The 23,325-nt window shown below is 31.8% G+C and overlaps 2 protein-coding genes across 2 annotated transcripts; both read left to right on the top strand.

Moving 5' to 3' along the window:
• The first annotated feature begins 14,958 nt into the window (after window positions 1-14,958).
• LOC139864358 (uncharacterized) lies at window positions 14,959-15,426 on the top strand. The gene has a single exon (XM_071852938.1). The coding sequence runs from the start codon at window positions 14,959-14,961 to the stop codon at window positions 15,424-15,426; it is 468 nt and encodes a 155-aa protein (XP_071709039.1).
• A 2,745-nt stretch (window positions 15,427-18,171) lies between these two features.
• LOC139864357 (uncharacterized) lies at window positions 18,172-19,471 on the top strand. The gene is made up of 3 exons (XM_071852936.1): window positions 18,172-18,562; window positions 18,634-18,764; window positions 18,950-19,471. Exons 1-3 carry the CDS (start codon window positions 18,172-18,174, stop codon window positions 19,469-19,471), a joined length of 1,044 nt encoding a protein of 347 aa, XP_071709037.1.
• Window positions 19,472-23,325: the final 3,854 nt, after the last annotated feature.

Here is a 23,325-nt window from a genome sequence, read left to right as displayed (position 1 = left end):
GAAGAACCTGAAGCACTTACCGGCGAACCTACCCGAAACACCATTTTCTCTCTCATTTCCAGAGTATCTCATCATGATTATATACTAAATCAAATTCTAGATTTTATTTATCCGCTCGTCCGAACCGATAATCACCCCGTGGTAATAGAAGAAGTCAAAGAGCTTCGCGCTCGGGTTACGGTTTTGGAGAATATGGTGCAAAGATTACAAGCACCAACGGCAACACCGGTAGCAACAGTACCACCATCAGCAGCACCAACAACATAACCAGTACCACCATCAACAACATCAACAGTACCATCACTGCCACCAACATCAACATCCGCATCCCACACCTCAACATCACAATCCATACCTCGAACATCAACATCATACGCACCATAGATACCAAGGAGTACCAACAATAGTTAACGATGAAGTATTAATCCATAACTTCATTAATATTCTGCGAAGAATATGTGATTCCTAATAATTAATGATCAAGTATTGATACATAACTTCATTAATATTTTGCGAAGAATATGTGGATTCCTAATAGTTTTAGAGATTACTTATTCTAGCTCAAACCGAAAAGCAAATGAGATTAATATCACATTAACTCATTAAATCCTTGATTACATCCGAAGAAAATATATATGTATATATGTTTTCATAAAGATTGTAATTAAAAATTCTTTTGTACAAACTGTTAATGGTAAAAATATTTTAACGGGTAGGTAATACCCTAGGAATATTTATATTTCACATTAATAAGTCACACTGTACATTCTTCAAATCTGATTCAACAGTCATCTACTATCCTACTTGCATCCACAGATATACGAATTCGTTCACCACAGAGTAACCAGTTTCATTCAATTTCATATTTGGATTCTGACCTATCCGAATCCAACAAGTGGCATAATGAAGAAATCATTAGACAAAATAAAATTTGTTAGAAACAAACAAATTAATTATGAGAAATTCTGTTAAGAATCCATGCTAATTGTTCCTAGCTAACTGTTCCTAGCTAACTGATTACATTTTTATTTATCACAATTTTATTTATCGTCATTTAAATTCTGTTATTTATTTTACGCACTTTAAATATCGGGACATGGAATAACCATAGACACTCTATATGCTGTAATGCTCGAGTTCGCTATACAGGGTTGAGGTTGATTCTACAATAATATATATACTTTGAGTTGTGATCGAGTCTGAGACATGTACACGGGTACGACACGTATTAATTAATTCGAATATTATATATTAAACTATATGTGAATTATTGAATTGCTAACTGTGGACTATCAACTGAGGACTAAAAATATTGGACAATTAAAATGAATTAAAATATTGATTATAACATATGAAACTAAACAATTCTTCAAGTTTGCCACTTGATTTAATCTTAAACCTCATCTGCATCTTGACGATTTCAATATGCGTTCAAACCTTTCATGATTCTTGAAAACACCTCAATCAAGAGGATGAATCAACCGCACTTCACCTACGAGAAGAAAGATTTATGCATGTAGTTATGCACCTGAACACACGCGGAAACTGAGTAAACGTTTAACACGTGGTTGTGCTAATTCCTTAGTATTATTATTACCCAAAATAACTTTGCAGTTCTTTTTCAAAATAGCCAATTTTGTCACAACTCCAGCAAGACAACTTTGACTTTTCATTCAAAACAACCTTATTATAACCTTGATATATATGTGTGCTCATTTATTGTTACCAGAAAACCTTTTATATTCCACCATATTACCATCAGCGTTTAATCATCTAAAAACACAAATCTCCTTAAACCACCTCGGATTGATAACCGACTATTCAGATATGGCTACATTAAATGCAGAGGAAACAGTAAAATTATAGTTATCAAATTAATAGACTTTTCTGATTTTGCCCACGTTTTGAATGGCCTAAATGGTCAAGGATTTGATGATAAAGAATGGAGTGTTGAGAATGCTCGATAGAAAATTTGGTACTGAAAAACGGATTGAGCTAACCATGGAGACTAAGGACAAATACAAGGATTAAACCCTATATTCAAAGAATCCGGGTAATTCTGGATCCGATGAAATCTTTAGAGAATATCTTTCTCCGAAGTCATGTTAAAATATTGTAGAAAAATTTTATTCATCAACCTTCGAACTTAGAAATTCCAAAAATATCAACATAAATATCTTCGATATTTCTGAGGATATTTTCATAAATATTCTTGTCCGAAATTATCTACCTTTTCGTATTTTCTGTATTCCATTATATTGGAAACTTCTGTAAAATCTAAGTATAAATTATGAATGAATTGTGGAGAAGTGTTGGGAATTGAAGCATGAGTTAGTATAAGATAATGACGCTCGGCCAACGTGATTATATTACAGTAAGTCATGCTGAGTTTCTAATGGAACATGATAAAGGATCACAGATCATACCTTTATCATGAACCATGTTACATAACTCTTTCATTCTGGTTAACTTCTAAACATATCAAGAAAATATATTCTTGATAGTTCTATCCTCAGGGATTCTGGTAATTTGACAAATCAAATCGTGCTAATACATTCCTTTCTGTTTAGAATACTATAATCATTCGAAACTCCATACTTACGAAATTCTGAACCATTACTCGCTTTACTAGAGGTCGAGAAGAGAATAAAAAGGCAAAGAGCTCCGAAACATAAGGGAAGATATAAAACTTGACAACAACACTGAAATCACAAATCGTGTACATTAATAGGAATAGCAATACAAAGACACGGGAGCATGATAAACACAATTACCCCAAGAGCGAAATAGAAGTAAACAGATTCCTCTGGAGGGAGTTGGAATAGAAGTATAATTGTTGCAATAGTCAGAATGAGGTTAAGAACCATAGTTGGATTAAGCATATTCACAATCATTGAAAGTATAGATCGAGAAAGAAAGTATTGGAGTGGTAAAAATAATGGAACGGAAGAAGTTCATTTATAGTGAAGATACCAGACAAAGCAATCGAGACAGATAATCGCATTTAATAATAGAGATCTTAATTTCCATAAATCCCGAAGAATCAGATCTTATAGATTCCAAGATTTTCTTTTAAATCCCTGGAATTCCGGAATTCAATCGTGACTACGTCAAAAGTTAAAATGAAACTTTTCACTATTTTGTGACAGCTTCACTCGTACGCTTCAAGTAACTGAATCGTTTTGTCCATATTACTCAATAATAATAAAACTCTATTCATCAACTCATATTCGTCATGAAAAACATTTTTATTGCTAGCCATGACGACCTTACTCAAATTTTGGGACGAAATTTCTTTAACGGGTAGGTACTGTGACGACCCGAAAATTTCTGACCAAATTTAAACTTAATCTTTATATGATTCCGACACGATAAGCAAAGTCTGTAAGGTTGAGTCCCAAAAACTTTGAACTGTATTCATGTATTCATTTACCTTTCGACTGTTCTTGATGATTCACGAGCATTAATTGTAAATAGATTTGTATATGTGTGTGTGTATGTATATATATATATATATATATATATATATATATATATATATATATATATATATATTAATTCGAGATATAATTTAAGATATAACATAAGTTAATTGATTATGTAACTAAATAATATATGATATTATTAGTAAAATAAATGTATATATATGTGAAGTAATTTTAATTACATTTAAATTGTAAATTAATCATTATTGGGTAATTCATGAACTCATGAATATTTAAACTTAGGAATGAAACATACATAACGTTAGAAGAGATAATATGTTTTATATGCAAGCAATTTCGGTTCTACAAGGAACCAAATTAAAACATCATTTGTTTGTAACTAACAACAATAACAACAACAAAACCCAATACCACATGAGTGGTGTATGGGGGAGGTGAGATGTAGACAATCCTTCTCCTATCCGAGAATAAAGACAAGTCATTTCTCCACCCAGAGTGAAACACTCTCAAAGTAGAGAAAGTCATCCCTCTCTCTATTCGACGGATAAAGAGATTGCTTCCGAGAGGACCTCCGGCCTTTAAGTAGGAAAAAGTTTTTTTTTAAAAATAAAAAATAATAAAATAAAAATAAGTAGACGCCATGAAAATGGTAGAATCAAGTTTCCATGGGTTTTAAATCCTGCCTGGAATTTAATTTAGGCTCTAAGAGTCAGTCAAGTTGCCAATAAATCGACGATATAAAAGCATAATATTTAAAAGAACAACTTAAGTAAATTGTTCATATTATTAATTTCATCATGTGTGTTTAGAAATGTAGGATGAACCTCTTTTGTTCCCCGTTAAGTTCGGCCAATGGTCACAACCTCACTATCACCTTTAGTAATATCTAGATGCATGCATCACCCTCAAACTCACTTTTCGAATTGAACATTTGTGATTAAAGCATCAAGCCACTGTTGTTGATTGATTACAACCTATCATTATTGTGTTCCATGTTTTAATTAAAAGATTAATTATATAATATTAAAATTATTACTCCGCGTTTATATCTACTATCTATCTATATTTATCATCTATCTTTAATTAGATAGAAGAAAGAATTAGTAAGCATGGGGTCACCGACTAATTTAAAAGATAAAAATAGTTTAAAATCCGTGACTTTCTTAATTATGTATCCTTTATTAACTTTTTGACAAAACCAAATGCAGGGACAAAACTTATAATCACAAATCCATATTATATATCTACTTTTGAGTACAGCACATAACATATCAACTTGCTCATACATTTACTGTGTGTGATTGAACACCATTCCATCCACTAATATTTATTTATAATATATATACATTTTGATATGTGATTATCTCCATTCTCACCACACCCACACCATTAATGACCTTCATCACCTTTCTTTCTTTTTCGTTTTGATGTACCACCAAACCACACACCATCCTACAAATCATTATTCACCATTGATACTAGTTACTTGTTACTTCTATATGATAACCACAACTACCATAACCACCTTCGGTCGATGGGATCCAAGAACTACTAACCGTCTTCTTATTCTTCATGATCGAGAACACTATCACCTTTTATCACCACAACCGAGAACGACCTATAAATTCTTGTTAGAATTCTGTTTCTGAACAGCTGCAAACTAAATCATCAAAACCATCATCTATCGCTGCTGTACCTCCTGTTTTCCTACGTGCTTCTGTTTCGGCCATAAACAATCTCCATCTGATGTTCTACCTCTATTAAAGTGAAGAGAATGGTGATAATGAAATAATTAAAAATTATTGATGAAGATGTTGAGTGCTCCCCTTGATAGCCGACAATTACAATGCACTAACCCCCACTTGTTTAAAAAAAAAAAGAATATGGATAGTGGTTAGAACATGGACCCCTATCTCCACTATAACCGTAAAATGCATTTTTTTTTATCAACTCCTAGTATATATTAAGTGGGATAGTTCTGTTTATCATGGTGGGTCGTGACCCGACTCTTGGTCTGATGGGCTGTTACGATCAATAAAGTATGATGATGATTTAAAGAGGTAATGATCATGAAATGATTATGGTTATGATGAGGTGATGTCGCGATATTGAGGATGGAGGAATATAGATGATGAAGTTGATTAAATGTTACTGTTAATGTTTTAGAAAACATATAAAAAAAATGAAAGGTTACAGAATTGTATTGTTGGGCCGGTAATATCAGTTTTCTGTTGGGCCGAGATTATTTGTTGGGCTACGGTGACCCATCATGAATAATACCGGGCTTGGATTTTTGAGTTTGATCATTTTTTTTTATTAGGACCGTGAGTAATGAAATCATAATTTATGATTATGAATTTATGATTTAAATGATGATATGATATGATATTCATGGAGTGATGATAACCGAAGGGATACGAATCGAGACGATGACGATGATTAGTTTATTATGATGATGATTAGGGTGAAATAATAAATGATATAGATGATAATTATGAGGTGATGATGAACACGATTATGATTAGGGTTATGAAGATAATGATGTAAGATGTTAGATGATATATGATATTGATGATGATACCACATTGATGAGATATTAACTCGAATAAAATGATAATGATAGTTAAATTGTGATGATGATGGTATTGATTATGGAAAAGATGATCATGAACAGGGTTTAATGAAGGAGAAGGAAGAAACAGAAAACGGGTTAAAAGAATTAGTAGGGTATTACTAACAAAAATGAGTTAGCAGATGGACGTTTTGGCGTTGTATTGGTTTAGCGAGAGGTCGTGAGTTCGAACCTGGGCTGCGACATTATGTTTTTAGCTATTTCCTTAAGGTAGTATACTTATTATTCTTATTATTTTTATTTTTTATTATTATTATTATTATTACAATTATTATTATTATTATTATTATTATTATTATTATTATTATTATTATTATTATTATTATTATTATTATTATTATTATTATTATTATTATTATTATTAGTACTATTATTATTATTATTAAAATAAGTATTATTATTATTAATAATATCAAATATTATTATCATTATCATTATTATTTTTACTACTAAAATCATTATTATTTTTACTACTAAAATCATTATTATTATTATTGTTATTATTATTTTTTTTTACTACAAATATCATTATTATTATTATTATTATTATTATTAACCTTACTAACTGTAACTTTAGTTTTAAATGTATTTTGTATATAAAATATAACTAAATTTTTATGATCTTGAACTAAAAAGATAGATATCATAAGATAGATACAAATATTAGATATATAAAAGTATATATAATAAGTATATTACTTTTACTAATAAAATACTTTTCGTTCATTTACGTTTTAATATAACTTGAATCTATTAAAAATACTATCATATTAAAAATTATGAGAAATTAAAAAAAAAATAGTAATACTAAGTATTTATTCAAAATATATTAATAAGGTATATAATATATTATTGTGATAATTTAATAAAATATATATAAAATAAAAACATTTATGTAATTATTAATATTAAATTTAATATCACAAGTATATTACTAATATCAAAATATATGTATTTATTTGAATATTATTATATGTGTTAATATACATACCTGATATAGGTTCGTGAATCCGGCCAACCCTACACTTGTTCAATGACGTCATATGTATTTTTACTACAAAATACAGTATGGTGAGTTTCATTTGCTCCCTTTTTATATATATTTTTGGGACTGAGAATACATGCGCTGCTTTTATAAATGTTTTACGAAATAGATACAAGTACTTAAAACTACATTCTATGGTTGGATTATTAAACCGAATATCGCCCTTCAAGTCTGGTAACCTAAGAATTTAGAGAAATGGCCTCTGATTGACGCGAATTCTAAAGATAGATCTATCGGGCTTAACAACCCCCATTCAGGTTATGGATGGTTTAGTACTTCGAGATTATTATACAGACGAGAGGTTCTGTTTTGGGGATATTCTATGCATTAAGTTAACGTCGGTTACCAGGTGTTCAATCCATGTGAATGATTTTTATCTCTATGCCGTGCGAAATGCCTGATACGAGATTATATATATATATATATATATATATATATATATATATATATATATATATATATATATATATATATATATATATATATATATATATATATATATATGTATATATATATAAGTAATAGAAATATGAAATCTTGTGATCTATTAAAATTATGGAAATGATTATTATGATAAACCTATGAACTCACCAACCTTTTGGTTGACACTTTTAAGCATGTTTATTCTCAGGTATGAAAGAAATCTTCCGCTGTGCATTTGCTCATTTTAGAGACATTACATGAAGTCATTCATGGCATATAGAAGCCAGTTCATCGCGATGGTACCAGATGTTACTGTATTCGTTCGGAAAAATTTGGACGGGGTATGACATTTAATACAGGAGATAATGTTGAGATTAGAACCACTCTTGTCGCCTTGAATGACTAGAGTCTCTCCATTTCCTAACGGAATGTTAACGGTTTTATCAAAACACAAGATTGCAGCATGTAATGGACGTAACCAATCCATTCCAACTACGACATCAAAACTTCTGAGCTCGACCGGCAAAAGGTCTATCTTAAATTCTTTATTGGCTAGGATTTTGTTGCCGTTTTTTTAGATTTTATCGACTTTCATGATCTTTCCATTGGCTACTTCTACTAATCGTTTAGATTCTAAGGGTTGAGGCTTTTCAGTAAATAGGGTACAAAATTCACTAGACACGTAACTTTTGTCGGCACCCGTATCAAATAAAATAGTTACGTAACAATTATTGACAAGATACGTACCCGTGATAACCTCATCTTCCTCTCAGGCTTCAACAGCAGTAAGAACAAACGCACGACCCTTTGCAGCAGTAGTATTGGCTCCAGTAGCGGGATTATCTTTCTTCTTAGGACAATTTGGACTAATGTGTCCCTTTTCTCCACAAGTGTAACAAGTAGGAGGAGCTTTGGCAGGAATAATAGCTTTATCCTTTAGAGGAGTCTTACACGTCTTAGCAACGTGTCTCACTTTCTTACACAACGTACAAGTAGCAGTACACCGCCCCGGGTGATGCCTTTCACAACGAATACAAAAAGGATAAGTGCCTTTATAATTCGTCCTTGTACTATCTGCTGGCTTCTTACTAACATTCTGAGTTGAACCTAGAGATGGCTCAAACTTCCTCTTACCTTCGTTACCTTAGTGTCAACCTGCTTATTAGTCGACGCCCTTCTTCTCTTGGACAACATCAGGTTTTGTGCCATGAGAATCACAGCATCAAGAGTAACCTTCTCGGCAGCGATAACATTCCCTTGAACATCCTCGGGGAGACTTTCAATATACCTTTCAATCCTTCTAGCTTCGATAGGAAATATCTCGGGACACAATGTTGAAAGCTCAAGAAAACGATTGGTGTAGCTTTCAATATCAGTACCCTTCACCTTGAGTTCCCAGAACTCGGCTTCAAGTTTTTGAACTTGACTTCTCGGACAGAATTTATTAACCATCATGCTTTTGAGTTCGTCCCATGGGATTGTATTAGCATTGTCAATTCCCACGGACTTAGCATAAGTAGTCCACCAAGTCAAAGCATTGCCAGCTAATGAGCTAGTGGCATATTTGACACGATCGTTATCCCCGCAGTTGCAAATGCAGAAGATGGACTCTAGCTTCTCGAACCATTGAACTAGTTCGACAGCCTCTTCATTTCCTTTAAAAGCGGGAGGATGGCAGTTTGTAAAGTCCTTGTAAGAACAAGGTTTCGGTTGAGGATTAACATTATTAGCTTGAGCGTTGCCTTGGGCGGCATTGAGCAACTGTTGGAATTGTTCGGTGGTCAATACGATGTTGTTAACAGTAGGTTCAGCTGGACGAACCATGATGTCACTACATAGAAGTGAACATAAGTTTGGTAAGGTGACAAGTTATAAGTTTGGGCAATGAATAAAATAAAGCATTGATATCACATGATATTAATAGAACACTTTATATTATTAGAACAAGGCATTAAATAAGCCTTTTTAATACACAATTTGGAAATAGAAATAGTTTAAGGCATAGCCTTTACATAGACAAGGAATTGGAAAAAAAAATAATCTAGGGAATATTAAGATTGAAGTAATCTTCATATTTCTTCTTCTCGTCCTCAACCTTCTTCATAAACTCATCAACTTTCTCATTCCTCGCCTTTTGCTTCTCATAGAGATACTCGAGGTTATCATAGAGGTTAGTAACGCGGCTGTTGACTGCGTTGTTATCATACCCTTTTAGAGCAAGCTGCTTATTGACTCAATTTCTTTCCATATCCAACCAAAAATCAACATTCTCCTTGAGATGAGCAAGTGATTGCTTTCCCCAATGGGTGTTACGTTCTTCCTCATACTTCACCAACTTTATCTCTTTCTTTAACTCCGGATTTTCCTCCACAAGTTTCTTGATCACTAGGTCCTTTTCATCCATTTGAGCCTCGATCCTTGTAACATGGCGAAGCAAACCATCGAAGTTCTTCTCGGTAGTTGTTCGTAGATTCATGATTTCACACATGGCGTCATGGTTATCGTAAGAAGGAGATCGAGCTCTTTTCTTAGACGGGCCATCTTCGTTAAAATCAGCAGGGCGTTTCCCCTTGTCTTCAATTCTCGGGGTTGGATAGTAGTCGAGAGACTTAGGTAAAGTATTCGAACTATAGTTTGGTAAGGGAGGACCACCAAGACCATAAGGTGGGCTTTGGACTCGTCTCGAAGTTGAAGAGTGTCCAACACCTACTTCAGTGGTAGGTTTAAAGCGAGCCATTTCTTCAGAAGATTTGAAGAGAGTCATTTTGTTTGGTTGATTAACGCTTGAGCTTGACATCCTATCATTAGGGAAGAGACTTTGATTAGAATCTTTGAGTCAAGTTTAGTAAAGCATAAGTGTTAAGATTTTAAGGCAATCCTAAGTGCTTTAAGTCTAAGGCAGGAAAGGTTATAGTTTCCTAAATTGCTAAGGCACCCTAGCTAGCAAATAAGGCACACATAAAGATGCAATCCTGATTCTCTATAACAGCTTGGTTTGCTCTGATACCAATCTATCACACCTCCAATTAGGGCATGGGTGAATGTGACATTAATATAAAATAAACCAACATATTATAATGTACAAAAACAATACTAAATGATAAAAACAAACTTTATTGAGTACGCAGCGGAAAATGAATGTCGTTACAATAATGGAAATTACAATAAAGTAATTATTTCAAATGCAAGAATAGTAAATGCGATATCTCTTGATCCTAAGTCCAAGTAGCATCACATAAGCAGTAAGTAAATAAGCTTGATTAATCGGCACCTGAGATAAACATGCTAAAGTGTCAACCAAAAAGGTTGAGTGAAGTTCATAGGTTTAACAAATATGTTTGACCGTTGTTTTAGACCACAAGATTTAGTTTATAAAGTTGATCTCGCAGGGATCAAAAAATTATGCCAATTCGTGATATTTAGACTAAACGTTCAAAGTTTGCCCCAATGACAAGTTGTGTCTATACTTGTCGGTTTAATTTCATTATTAAGTAATACAATGACTTGGTCAAATGTATCAGGGACGTTACTCCCGGTAGGCCTACCCCCAATAATTAAGAATGCGTTCAACGAGCAATTAAAAATATCACTGTAAAGACTTAGTCTGACATAGCCGGGTATAGCATAGTTTAGCAGTTGGTACTTGTGTCTAAATTGTAAATTATAAAAGGAGCATGTGTCTCACCCCAAAAAGTTAAATAAGTTGCTAGCAATAAAGAGTGGGGCTATGAGTTCACCTTAGTAAGTAGGAGAGAGAGTTATTCCTCGGAATAGAAAGTTTGGATGGATGAGCAGAAAGTCAACCTAATGATATTTAAGAGTAGTTAAGTGTTTTGTCCAAGTTTAAGTTAAGTATGAAAGTGTTATAGTTCGTTTTACTAAGTTTCCATTCCTAGTAAGTTTTCACTTTTAGAAAGTTTCCATTTTTAGTAAGTTTCCACTTTTAGAAAGTTTCCATTTTTAGTAAGTTTCCACTTTTAGAAAGTTTCCATTTTTTAGTAAGTTTCCACTTTTAGAAGTTAGTGTCGAACACTAGTGAGTTGTCCTTAATAATTCTACCACCTATTGAGTGTGAAGATAACTAAGTGTATGATTACTATAGTCGGGTTTGACATAGTGCACCATACCCAAACATCTATTCCACCGCCGAGTCACCAGAATGACCAATTGTTACCGGTTTGCCCAAGATTTCTTGACCAAAATCTAAGTTTGGCATTCGTAATCCATAAGCGTCCCATAGTGGTACCAAGGATCACCCTAGGCCTTAAGTAGCGTTGACGTTCAAGTAATCACACGTTATCGTGAATGACTAACGTAATCGTATAATATAATATAAGTAGTAGTATATTATATGTGTTAGTAATAATATAAGTGTATAAGTATTATATAATAATATTAGGGTTTTAGTTAATTAAAGTAATATTTAATATTAGGGTTTAGTAATAAATGATTAGGGTTTAATTAATGTATTAGGGTTTTATTAAATTATGGTTTAATAAATTAGGGTTAGGTTTAATTAGTCAGGGTTTAATATTTTAATATGTATATATATATAAATCGTGTATATATATATATATATATATAGTATTTTTTTTACAAATATGCATGGTGTATCTATTTATGGTATGTATATATCTTGTTACCTTTTTTTAAACATTAACAAATCTTCTTACAATTATCTAGGGTTTAAAGATCAAACACAAAAATTCTTTTTTTTTATAGAACTGTAGGTATATGTATATGTATGTATATATATATATATATATATATATATATATATATATATATATATATATATATATATATATATATATATTTTACAACATGAATATGATTATGAATATGATTAAGAACATGAACATAAACATGGATTAACAAGATGAAATTTAAAAGTTTGGATCTAGGGTTTTACCTTGATGAAGATTAATGAAGATTAACAAGAAAAGTTGATGAACACTTGAAGATGAAGATCGAATCACTTGAAGATTGAAGAACACCCTTGAAGATCTTCGAAGAACGCGAAGAACACGATGAATAACTTGAAGATCACTTGAAAACCCTTGAAGGTCTTGATGATTTTCGATGGTGGTGGTGAGGATTTTCGGTTTTGGTCGAAAATTAGAGAGAGGGAGAGAGATTTTGGGAGAGAATTGTAGTTATGATTTGGTACAAGAAAAAAGTTTAGCCTAGGCCTCTATTTATAAGAAAGATTAGAGGGTTCTAAAATTAGGGTTAGGGTTAAGTTTTACTTAGGGAACAAGTCAAGTAAATGAGGAGGTGATTATGGGGTGCCTTGGCCAAAAATTTGAGGGCAAAAGGGTAATTTTACCCCCTTTAAAAATCGGCTAGGGTTACATAGGATGGTTTGGAACTTTTTCACTTTAGTCCTTGTACTTTAGATTAGCTTAAATAGTTTCTTAATTATCCAAGTTTAATTATTTAAATGTACAAGGTTTAAGGTTATTTATTTTGTTCACAAAAATTAATAAGCTCATTATTTTTGTCTTTTATTAACTTATCGTTTTAATTATTATTATATTGTTGTGCATTTAATATTGGAAAAATATAGAATGGAAAAATGAGGGTCGTTATAAGTGTCGAGGGACTGAGAGGGGTACCCACTACCCATTCGAGTCTTTAGCGAGATGCAGGAAAAAAGACCCAAAAGCGAGTCAATTATAGTCAAAACGAATCTAGTCAGTTATAAGGAAATGAAAACAAATTCTAATGGAGTTAGAGATTTAAAACCTGATTGAACTAACAACAATCACAATTATAACGAATTATTGATGAAAGGGCTAGTATTAGACTCAAGTACATTGAGAGATAGAGATGAGAATTTTGAGGTGATGAATTAATGACAATGTGAATATTACATGAATTGTTGATAGTGATTTTGTACATAGTTAAATCCTATATGTGTATATGAGTTTAGGTTTCATTAGGTACACTTTATTATCTCATTTTATACATGTTATACACATATACACATATGAGTCGTTCTTTTCTCATCATACTCAAAACTTTTAATTTTTCTCTAAAATCTTTATTTACTATCATATCTAACATGTTTTTGTTACACGTCCACCTTAACATCCTTATTTCCTTTACTTTCATCAAGGACGGAGGTTACTTGGGGGGGGGGGGGGGGTTGTGGCCACCCCAAAAACTTTTGTACTTATTAGTAATTTTTCATATTTTGTGAGGACTATATGTAAAAATTATATCTTGGCCCCCTGAACATACAACCGTCACTTTTGTTTTAAGGCTTTAAGAATTTTTGCGCTTAATAAATTGAGCCCACTAGTCCACTATTAGCTGAGGTTTATTTGATGAAGTAAAACGATCGGTTTCTTCCTCAGTTGTTCGCATAATTAATTCCTTTAATAACAAAAAAAAAACTAATTTTTTTATTTAGTCTTCTTGGCATTTAGCGATTGTTATGGCTGGAGTCCCTAGAGATCAAACCATCCCTTCAAAAGTGAAGGTATCATGTATTTATTAGTTATTACTGTCCGTATTATTTAATTTTATTTATAATCTATATAGTTGTGAATTGTGATAACTAATTTATCGACGATTAGTTTATTCTCTTATATTCAATTAGTTTGGGTGTTAGTATATTTAAGTCTTTTATATTCAATTAGTTTGGGTGTTAGTTTATTATTTTATTGAATGACTTAACAGAATATTTACTTTGAATTGTAGTTTAATGTTAGTTTACTTCAATAAGAGAAGTCTGTTAACTCTGTTTTGTTGATTAACACTACGAATTAGTTTATTCTCTTCTTGATTAACAAAAAGAGAAGGATTTTCAATTTATATGTTGATTGATTAAATAACCTATTTGAATGTATTGTGTATTGCAGTAGCTAAAAAGTCACAACAAAAAAAAAATTACTTCATTTTTCAAGAGACGATCTAGTGAGGTAACAGATGAGGCAAATCAAGAGAATAAACGTTCAAAAGTTTTCGTATAAGAGCAGGAACATGAACATCAAAATCAATCAACTGATCATCCTACTGAAACTCAAAGGCCAATTAATGTTGAAGTGGATCCTAATTCCATTGAAAGAGATCCCGGGAAAAGACAACCAATTTGGAAGTATCATGCCGATCAGAAAGAACAAGTAAGGCGAGATTATTTGAACTTCGGACCTTTTCAAGTCTATTTGAAAGAGTATCCTGGCAAAGCTATGAAGAAGCATACTCGAAAATTCCAATACTCTTGGTTTAGCATTTTTCCAAATTGGTTAGAGTATTCTCCTATAACAGATTCTGCATATTGCTTCATTTGTTACTTATTTAGTGACAAACCAAATGTTCGAAAAGGTGTAGATGCTTTTACAGTTAATGGATTCAACAATTGAAAAAAAGTTAATGATGTAAACAATTGTGTATTTCTAAAGCACATGGGTAGTTCACAACATAAAGATGCTGTTGTATTTTGTGAGAACTTGTTAAACCAGAAAGCACACATTGAGAATGTCATTGAAAAGAGAAATGCAGAGGATCTTTTAAAGAACCGTATACGATTAAAAGCTTCAGTGAATGTAATTCGTTGGTTGACATTCCAAGCTTGTGCTTTTCGAGGGAATGATGAAACCGTTGACTCAAAAAATCGTGATAATTTTATCGAGTTATTGAAACTTCTGGCATCGTATAATGATGAAGTTGCGAAAGCCGTGCTAAAGAATACTCCCTTTAACTCAAGGTATACTTCTGGTGAAATTCAAAAAGAATTATTGAGTATTATTGCAAGTAAGGTTCGGAAACACATTCGAAATGAAATGGGTGATTCTTACTTTTGTGTTATGGTAGATAAGGCACGAGATGAAGCTAAACGAGAACAAAATGGCCATAGTTATAAGATTTGTTGATAAAGATGGTATAATAAGAGAAAGGTTCTTAGATTAGGTGCATGCTACCGACACATCGGCAATGACTCTTAAAACAAATTTGTGGAACAAACTTTTGCAATATGAGTTTGATACTAGTAAAATTCGTGGTCAAGGTTATGATGGTGCTAGTAACATGAGAGGAGAATGGAATGGGTTACAAGCACTTGTTATTAAAGAGTGTCCTTATGCATACTATGTTCATTGTTTTGCTCATAGATTACAACTTGCACTACTTGCCGCTTCAAGAGAAGTTATTCCGGTTCATCAATTTTTTAATAAACTGAGTTGTATAATTAATGTAATATGTGCTTCTAGTAAGCGTCATGATGAGCTCCAGAAGTTTAAGGCATTAGAGATTAAAAATTTATTGGAACTTGGTGAAATTAAATCCGGTAAAGGGGCAAATCAAGTTGGGACCTTAACGCGAGCAGGTGATACACATTGGGGTTCTCACTTTCATCGGTTTGTAGCTTACTTAGGATGTTTAATGCCACTCGTGTAGTTTTGGAGGGTATAATTGATGATAGCTCCATCTACTCTCAACGTGGGGATGCAGCAGAGGCCTATAATTATTTGATGTCATTTGAGTTTGTCTTTATTTTACATCTGATGAAAGAAGTAATGGGGAAGACTGTAATTTATCTCAAGAATTGCAAAAGAAATCTCAAGATATCGGTAACGCCATTAAGTTAGTGTCAGTAACAAAGGTAGGTTTGGACGACTTCGAAAATAATGGATGGGAACGTTTCTTTGGACAGGAACAAGATTTTTCTACAAAACACAAAATAGATATGCCAGATTTTAGTGCTTTATATTAGTGTGGCCGATATCGTCCTTGTCAAAAAGACAATCATGTTACTTTTGAGCATTTTTATCGAGTAGATATATTTATTTGTGCGTTAGACAAACAATTACATGTAAAAACTTTGGTGGGTTGTGGCCACCCCAAAAACTTTTGAAGTTGTTAGTAATTTTTCATATTTTGTGAGGACTATATGTAAAAATTATATCTTGGCCCCCTTAATACACAACCGTCACTTTTGTTTTAAGGCTTTAAGAAATTTTACGCTTAATAAATTGAGCCCACCAGTCCACTATTAGCTGAGGTTTATTTGATGAAGTAAAACGATCGGTTTCTTCCTCAGTTGTTCGCATAATTAATTCCTTTAATAACAAAAAAAAAACTAATTTTTTTATTTAGTCTTCTTGGCATATAGCGATTGTTATGGCTGGAGTCCCTAGAGATCAAACCATCCCTTCAAAAGTGAAGGTTTCATGTATTTATTAGTTATTAATGTCCGTATTATTTAATTTTATTTATAATCTATATAGTTGTGAATTGTGATAACTAATTTATCGACGATTAGTTTATTCTCTTATATTCAATTAGTTTGGGTGTTAGTATATTTAAGTCTTTTATATTCAATTAGTTTAGGTGTTAGTTTATTATTTTATTGAATGACTTAAGAGAATATGTACTTTGAATTGTAGTTTAATGTTAGTTTACTTCAATAAGAGAAGTCTGTTAACTCTGTTTTGTTGATTAACACTACGAATTAGTTTATTCTCTTCTTGATTAACAAAAAGAGAAGGATTTTCAATTTATATGTTGATTGATTAAATAACCTATTTGAATGTATTGTGTATTGCAGTAGCTAAAAAGTCACAACAAAAAAAAAATTACTTCATTTTTCAAGAGACGATCTAGTGAGGTAACAGATGAGGCAAATCAAGAGAATAAACGTTCAAAAGTTTTCGTATAAGAGCAGGAACATGAACATCAAAATCAACCAACTGATCATCCTACTGAAACTCAAAGGCCAATTAATGTTGAAGTGGATCCTAATTCCATTGAAAGAGATCCCGGGAAAAGACAACCAATTTGGAAGTATCATGCCTATCAGAAAGAACAAGTAAGGTGAGATTATTTGAACTTCGGACCTTTTCAAGTCCATTTGAAAGAGTATCCCGGCAAAGCTATGAAGAAGCATACTCGAAAATTCCAATACTCTTGGTTTAGCATTTTTCCAAATTGGTTAGAGTATTCTCCTACAACAGATTCTGCATATTGCTTCATTTGTTACTTATTTAGTGACAAACCAAATGTTCAGAAAGGTGTAGATACTTTTACAGTTAAAGGATTCAATAATTGAAAAAAAGTTAATGATGTAAACAATTGTGTATTTCTAAAGCACATGGGTAGTTCACAACATAAAGATGCTGTTGTATTTTGTGAGAACTTGTTAAACCAGAAAGCACACATTGAGAATGTCATTGAAAAGAGAAATTCGGAGGATCTTTTGAAGAGCCGTATACGATTAAAAGCTTCAGTGAATGTAATTCGTTGGTTGACATTCCAAGCTTGTGCTTTTCGAGGGAATGATGAAACCGTTGACTCAAAAAATTGTGGTAATTTTATCGAGTTATTGAAACTTCTGGCATCGTATAATGATGAAGTTGCGAAAGTCGTGCTACAGAATGCTCCCTTTAACTCAAGGTATACTTCTGGTGAAATTCAAAAAGAATTATTGAGTATTATTGCAAGTAAGGTTCGGAAACACAATCGAAATGAAATGGGTGATTCTAACTTTTGTGTTATGGTAGATGAGGCACGAGATGAAGCTAAACGAGAACAAAATGGCCATAGTTATAAGATTTGTTGATAAAGATGGCATAATAAGAGAAAGGTTCTTAGATTGGGTGCATGTTACCGACACATTGGCAATGAATCTTAAAACAAATTTGTGGAACAAACTTTTGCAATATGAGTTTGATACTAGTAAAATTCATGGTCAAGGTTATGATGGTGCTAGTAACATGAGAGGAGAATGGAACGGGTTACAAGCACTTGTTATTAAAGAGTGTCCTTATGCATACTATGTTCATTGTTTTGTTCATAGATTACAACTTGCACTACTTGCTGCTTCAAGAGAAGTTATTCCGATTCATCAATTTTTTAATAAACTAAGTTGTATTATTAATGTAATATGTGCTTCTAGTAAGCGTCATGATGAGCTCCAGAAGTTTAAGGCATTAGAGATTAAGCATTTATTGGAACTTGGTGAAATTAAATCCGGTAAAGGGGAAAATCAAGTTGGGACCTTAACGCGAGCAGGTGATACACGTTGGGGTTCTCACTTTCATCAGTTTGTAGCTTACTTAGGATGTTTAATGCCACTCGTGTAGTTTTGGAGGGTATAATTGATGATAGCTCCAGCTACTCTCAACGTGGGGATGCAACAGAGGCCTACAATTATTTGATGTCATTTGAGTTTGTCTTTATTTTAAATCTGATGAAAGAAGTAATGGGGAAGACTGTAATTTATCTCAAGAATTGCAAAAGAAATCTCAAGATATCGGTAACGCCATTAATTTAGTGTCAGCAACAAAGGTAGGTTTGGACGACTTCAGAAATAATGGATGGGAACGTTTCTTTGGACAGGAACAAGATTTTTCTACAAAACACAAAATAGATATGCCAGATTTTAGTGCTTTATATTAGTGTGGCCGATATCGTTCTCGTCAAAAAGACAATCATGTTACTTTTGAGCATCTTTATCGAGTAGATATATTTATTTGTGCGTTAGACAAACAATTACATGAGCTAGCCAATAGATTCGATAATAAAGCAACTGAATTATTAACTCTTAGCTCTGATTTAGTTCCTAGAAAAGATTCTGAGGTGATAAATATTGATCAGATATGCCCTCTTGTTGAGAAATATTATCGCGCAGATTTTGATGAGCAAGAAATGATTCGATTAAGGTATCAACTGGAGTTGTTCAACATTGAGAAGATAAATAATCAACAGCTTTGTGGAATTTCTATTATTTCTGAGCTATGTCGGATCCTTGTAGAAAGTAAAAAGTGTGAGGCATATGGTTTGATTGAGAGATTAGCGCGACTAATTTTGACACTCCTCGTTTCCATTGCTACAACTGAGAGGGCTTTTTCAGCAATGAAGATATGCAAGAATCGACTTCGTAATAAGATGTCAGACGATTTTCTTGCATCTAACTTGTGACGACCGGGAAATTTTCGACTAATTTTAAACCAAACTCTCGATACGATTTAATATTTTTTTGACACGATAAGCTAAGTCTGTAACCCTGAGTCTCAAATTTTTTTTGAACTGTTTCATATATTCAATTGACCTTTGACTGTTTTCGACGATTCACGAACAATTGTGTTAAATAAATATGTAAATATATATATATATATATATATATATATTATATGAAATATATACTTAATTGATAATTATATGTATATAGTTATATATTAAAATGTATAATATTCAATATATAATATGTTATTAATAAGTACATAAATAATAATATATAAGATTTATAAATTTAATTTAATTACAAGTTAAAACCTAGTTGTATTATTATTGTTATCATTATAAGTATCATAATTAGTAGAAAAAGTATGAATTTAATTATTAATATGATTATTACTATTATCAATAAAAATCATTATTTTAGTTATCATAAAAATAAATACAATTTATTATTATTATTATCATTAGTAATATTATTTGTATCATTTTATAGTTAATATCATTATTATTATTTATTATTATTATAATTATTAGTAATATAATTATTAATAGTATTATTATTAATTATTAATATGTATTAACTATAAATCAATTAAATTAGGGAATCTGTGCACATCAAATTTCTTCTTCTGTCTGTAAAAGTAAATGGAATCGAATCTCATTGCTATAAGACAACTGATCAAATATAAATTCTATTTAACTTAGCTATCTACTTTTAAATCTTTATTCATGATTGAGATTCTTGTCTCTGATTATGATATATGACGAATTCAGTTTACAATGCAAACAAAATTTGTTAAACATCAGCATCTGCTTTATTTTTCTTCATTCTGTTACTTCTATCTTCTACTTCCTGATTGAGAATCCTATCTGATTCTTGTTAAACGTCAAATTCAATCACTGATGCAAAACAAAACTTGTTAGAAATAAGAAAAATCAAATAGGTGTACGAATTTATTACAAGTCACTATATATTTTATATCTTTCTCCCGTCTTCTTCCCTGCTCGATTCTTCCTGTCTAATATTGTTAGATATCAAGATCACAGAATTGTACGATTCAGCTTCCTATCCCTATCGACTTTATATATTTCTTTGTTTTCTCCTCTTGGCTCGAATATTTCTGTCAACATTCTCAATCTGTTCTCTTCTATTATTTTGTTTGTATCCCTTCTGATTGATTCTTCATGTCGACACCTTTCAATATATATCAATAAATCTTATATATATATATATATATATATATATATATATATATATATATATATATATACACACACATGGAGTTATGATACAAGCACTCATAAAAACCACAAACCATCACCTTTACCGTATTATAGATATTCACCACCATAGCCTAACCGAGAATCACACTGTAATGACCCGAAAATTTGCGACTAAATTTAAACTTAATCTTTAAAGGATTAATGATTTCGACACGATAAACAAAGTCTGTAAAACTGAATCTCAAAATTTTTAAACTATTCAAGTACCCTTCGATTTTCTCAACGATTCGCGAACAATTATATGTAAATAGATACATATATATACTATAACTTGAAAACGTAACAAAGTTTTCATTGCATAATACCGTACATTAAACTTATTGGTTTATATATCTAATTGAATATATATGATTTCAAGTTATTTAGTAAACGATAGTAACATTCGATTATTGATTTGATTGATATTTAGATAAGTTAACTAAAACGTTTAAGATGAACCAGTAAAACACTAATTTGATAAAGTATTTTCAAATTGCTACAGTACCCAAAATGCTACAGTATTTTTGAAAATCACTATTTGCTACAGTAAAATTGACTTTGCTACAGTGAATTGCTACAGTAAAATTGACTTTGCTACAGTGAATTGCTACAGTAACTTTGCTACAGTAAACCACTATTTTAAAAATGTATTTTAACAAATAGTGAGACGATGATTTATAGAAGTAAATGACCAAAATACTCGAAAGTTTAAGATATACTTTGAGTGGTATAGTTTAGGAATAATTTAAGGCTATATTTTAACAAAGGTACGAGTCACGAAATGTAAAATGCAAGTTTTCTCAGCGTACGAAAGGACATTCGAGAAACCGGAACCGGGACATAAGTCAAGTAACAACGTACGACTTATCGGAACAAAAGTTACAAGTTAACTATGCACGTAAATATAATATAATATATAAATAATTATATAAATTAAATATAATATATATTATATTTAAATATGTCGACAAACTAAAATACAAAACAATGTGAGCTGTCCCTGGTCCTCATGCGAGTCGCATGGCCAGAAGGCCATTTCCATGCGAGTCGCATGACTCCAGATTTCAGGCCAGGTTCTATAAATTGCAGTTTTTGGCTTGAGATAATCACACACATACACAAATATAGATATACTCCGTAATATTATTTATTATTATTATTATTATTATTATTATTATTATTATTATTATTATTATTATTATTATTATTATTAATAAGATTATTATTAATCTTATTATTTTTATTATTAATGTTATTATTTTTGCGATACAAAAATAATAATGTACATAAAATATTACGATGGAGTGCTGTCCAAGTAATTTTCAAAACGTGTTTCCAAGCGAGCTAGAGCTAAGGAAAATATGGGTTATTGCCAAGGAAATTATGGGTAATGTTCGAGGGTATTTTTGTGAATCAAACCTCATGTTTATCATCTCCGATGCGTCTACGTGCTTTTCTACAATATTGTATATCAATATTAAATAGTGAGTTTCATAAGATCCCTTTTACTCTCTACATTTTTGGACTGAGAATACATGCAAATGCTTTATAAACTGATTTACAATATTTATATGCGTGAGTTTCATTGCTCCCTTTTTAATTACTTTTGCAATATATATTTTTGGGCTGAGAATACATGTACTTTATTTTAAACACAATGGATACAAGTACATACTAAATTCTACAACGAGTTTGAACCGAAATTCCCTTAGCTTTGGTAACTAGTAACTGCCAGTTATAAGAACTGGTGGACGCGAGTAGTAGTATATGGATCCATAGGGCTTGACATCCCCGTCCGAGCTAGAGCGCTAGCCTTTTAACGGACGTATGCTATTTGAGAAGCGTACACGTTGGTTTGCGTGTATTATTAAGATGATTATACAAAGGGTACAAATTATATAAGCGTTAAAGTTTAGTTACCAGGGTGCTCTGTTATGTAGAATCTATTGATAAACGTTTCTGGATTAAACAACTGAAATCTTGTGATCCACCTTTATATACAGATTATGAGCAACATTAAAACTATGAACTCACCAACCTTTGTGTTGACACTTGTTAGCATGTTTATTCTCAGGTTTCCTAGAAGTCTTCCGCTGTTTGCTTAGATGTTAAACAAGCTATGTGCATGGAGTCTTGCATGACATATTTTTCAAGGAGACGTTGCATTTACCAAATCATCACCATGTATCTTATTTTGACTGCATTGTCAACAGAAATGATGTTGTAAACTATTATTTATGGTGATTGTCTATATGTAGAAATCATCAGATGTCGAAAACCTTTGATTTAAATATTCATTTATGGTGTGCCTTTTCAAAAGAATGCAATGTTTACAAAACGTATCATATAGAGGTCAAATACCTCGCAATGAAATCAATGAATGACGTGTTCGTCCATATGGATTTGGAGCGATCGTCACACACACCTACTCAAGCACCAAATTTTAGTTTCTCTTTAATGTTGTTTAATCGAACCTTGATCACCATCGACAAATCAAGAACCCATCATGTCTCTAACATCACTTCATTAAACCACGACTAAATACAGAACCT

Source organism: Rutidosis leptorrhynchoides, chromosome 8 (genome assembly GCF_046630445.1).
Source record: "Rutidosis leptorrhynchoides isolate AG116_Rl617_1_P2 chromosome 8, CSIRO_AGI_Rlap_v1, whole genome shotgun sequence".
Classification (NCBI taxonomy): domain Eukaryota; kingdom Viridiplantae; phylum Streptophyta; class Magnoliopsida; order Asterales; family Asteraceae; genus Rutidosis; species Rutidosis leptorrhynchoides.
This window is presented reverse-complemented; position numbering and strand designations above follow the sequence as displayed.

Excerpts from the sequence above, each read along its gene's own strand:
- LOC139864358 (XM_071852938.1), top strand. The coding sequence starts at position 14,959 with ATGGGTAGTTCACAACATAAAGATGCTGTTGTATTTTGTGAGAACTTG.
- LOC139864357 (XM_071852936.1), top strand. The coding sequence starts at position 18,172 with ATGAATCTTAAAACAAATTTGTGGAACAAACTTTTGCAATATGAGTTT. Across the intron at positions 18,563-18,633 it reads TGGGACCTTAACGCGAGCAG|TTTTGGAGGGTATAATTGAT; the intron begins GTGATACACGTT and ends CCACTCGTGTAG. Across the intron at positions 18,765-18,949 it reads AAGAAGTAATGGGGAAGACT|TGTGGCCGATATCGTTCTCG; the intron begins GTAATTTATCTC and ends GCTTTATATTAG.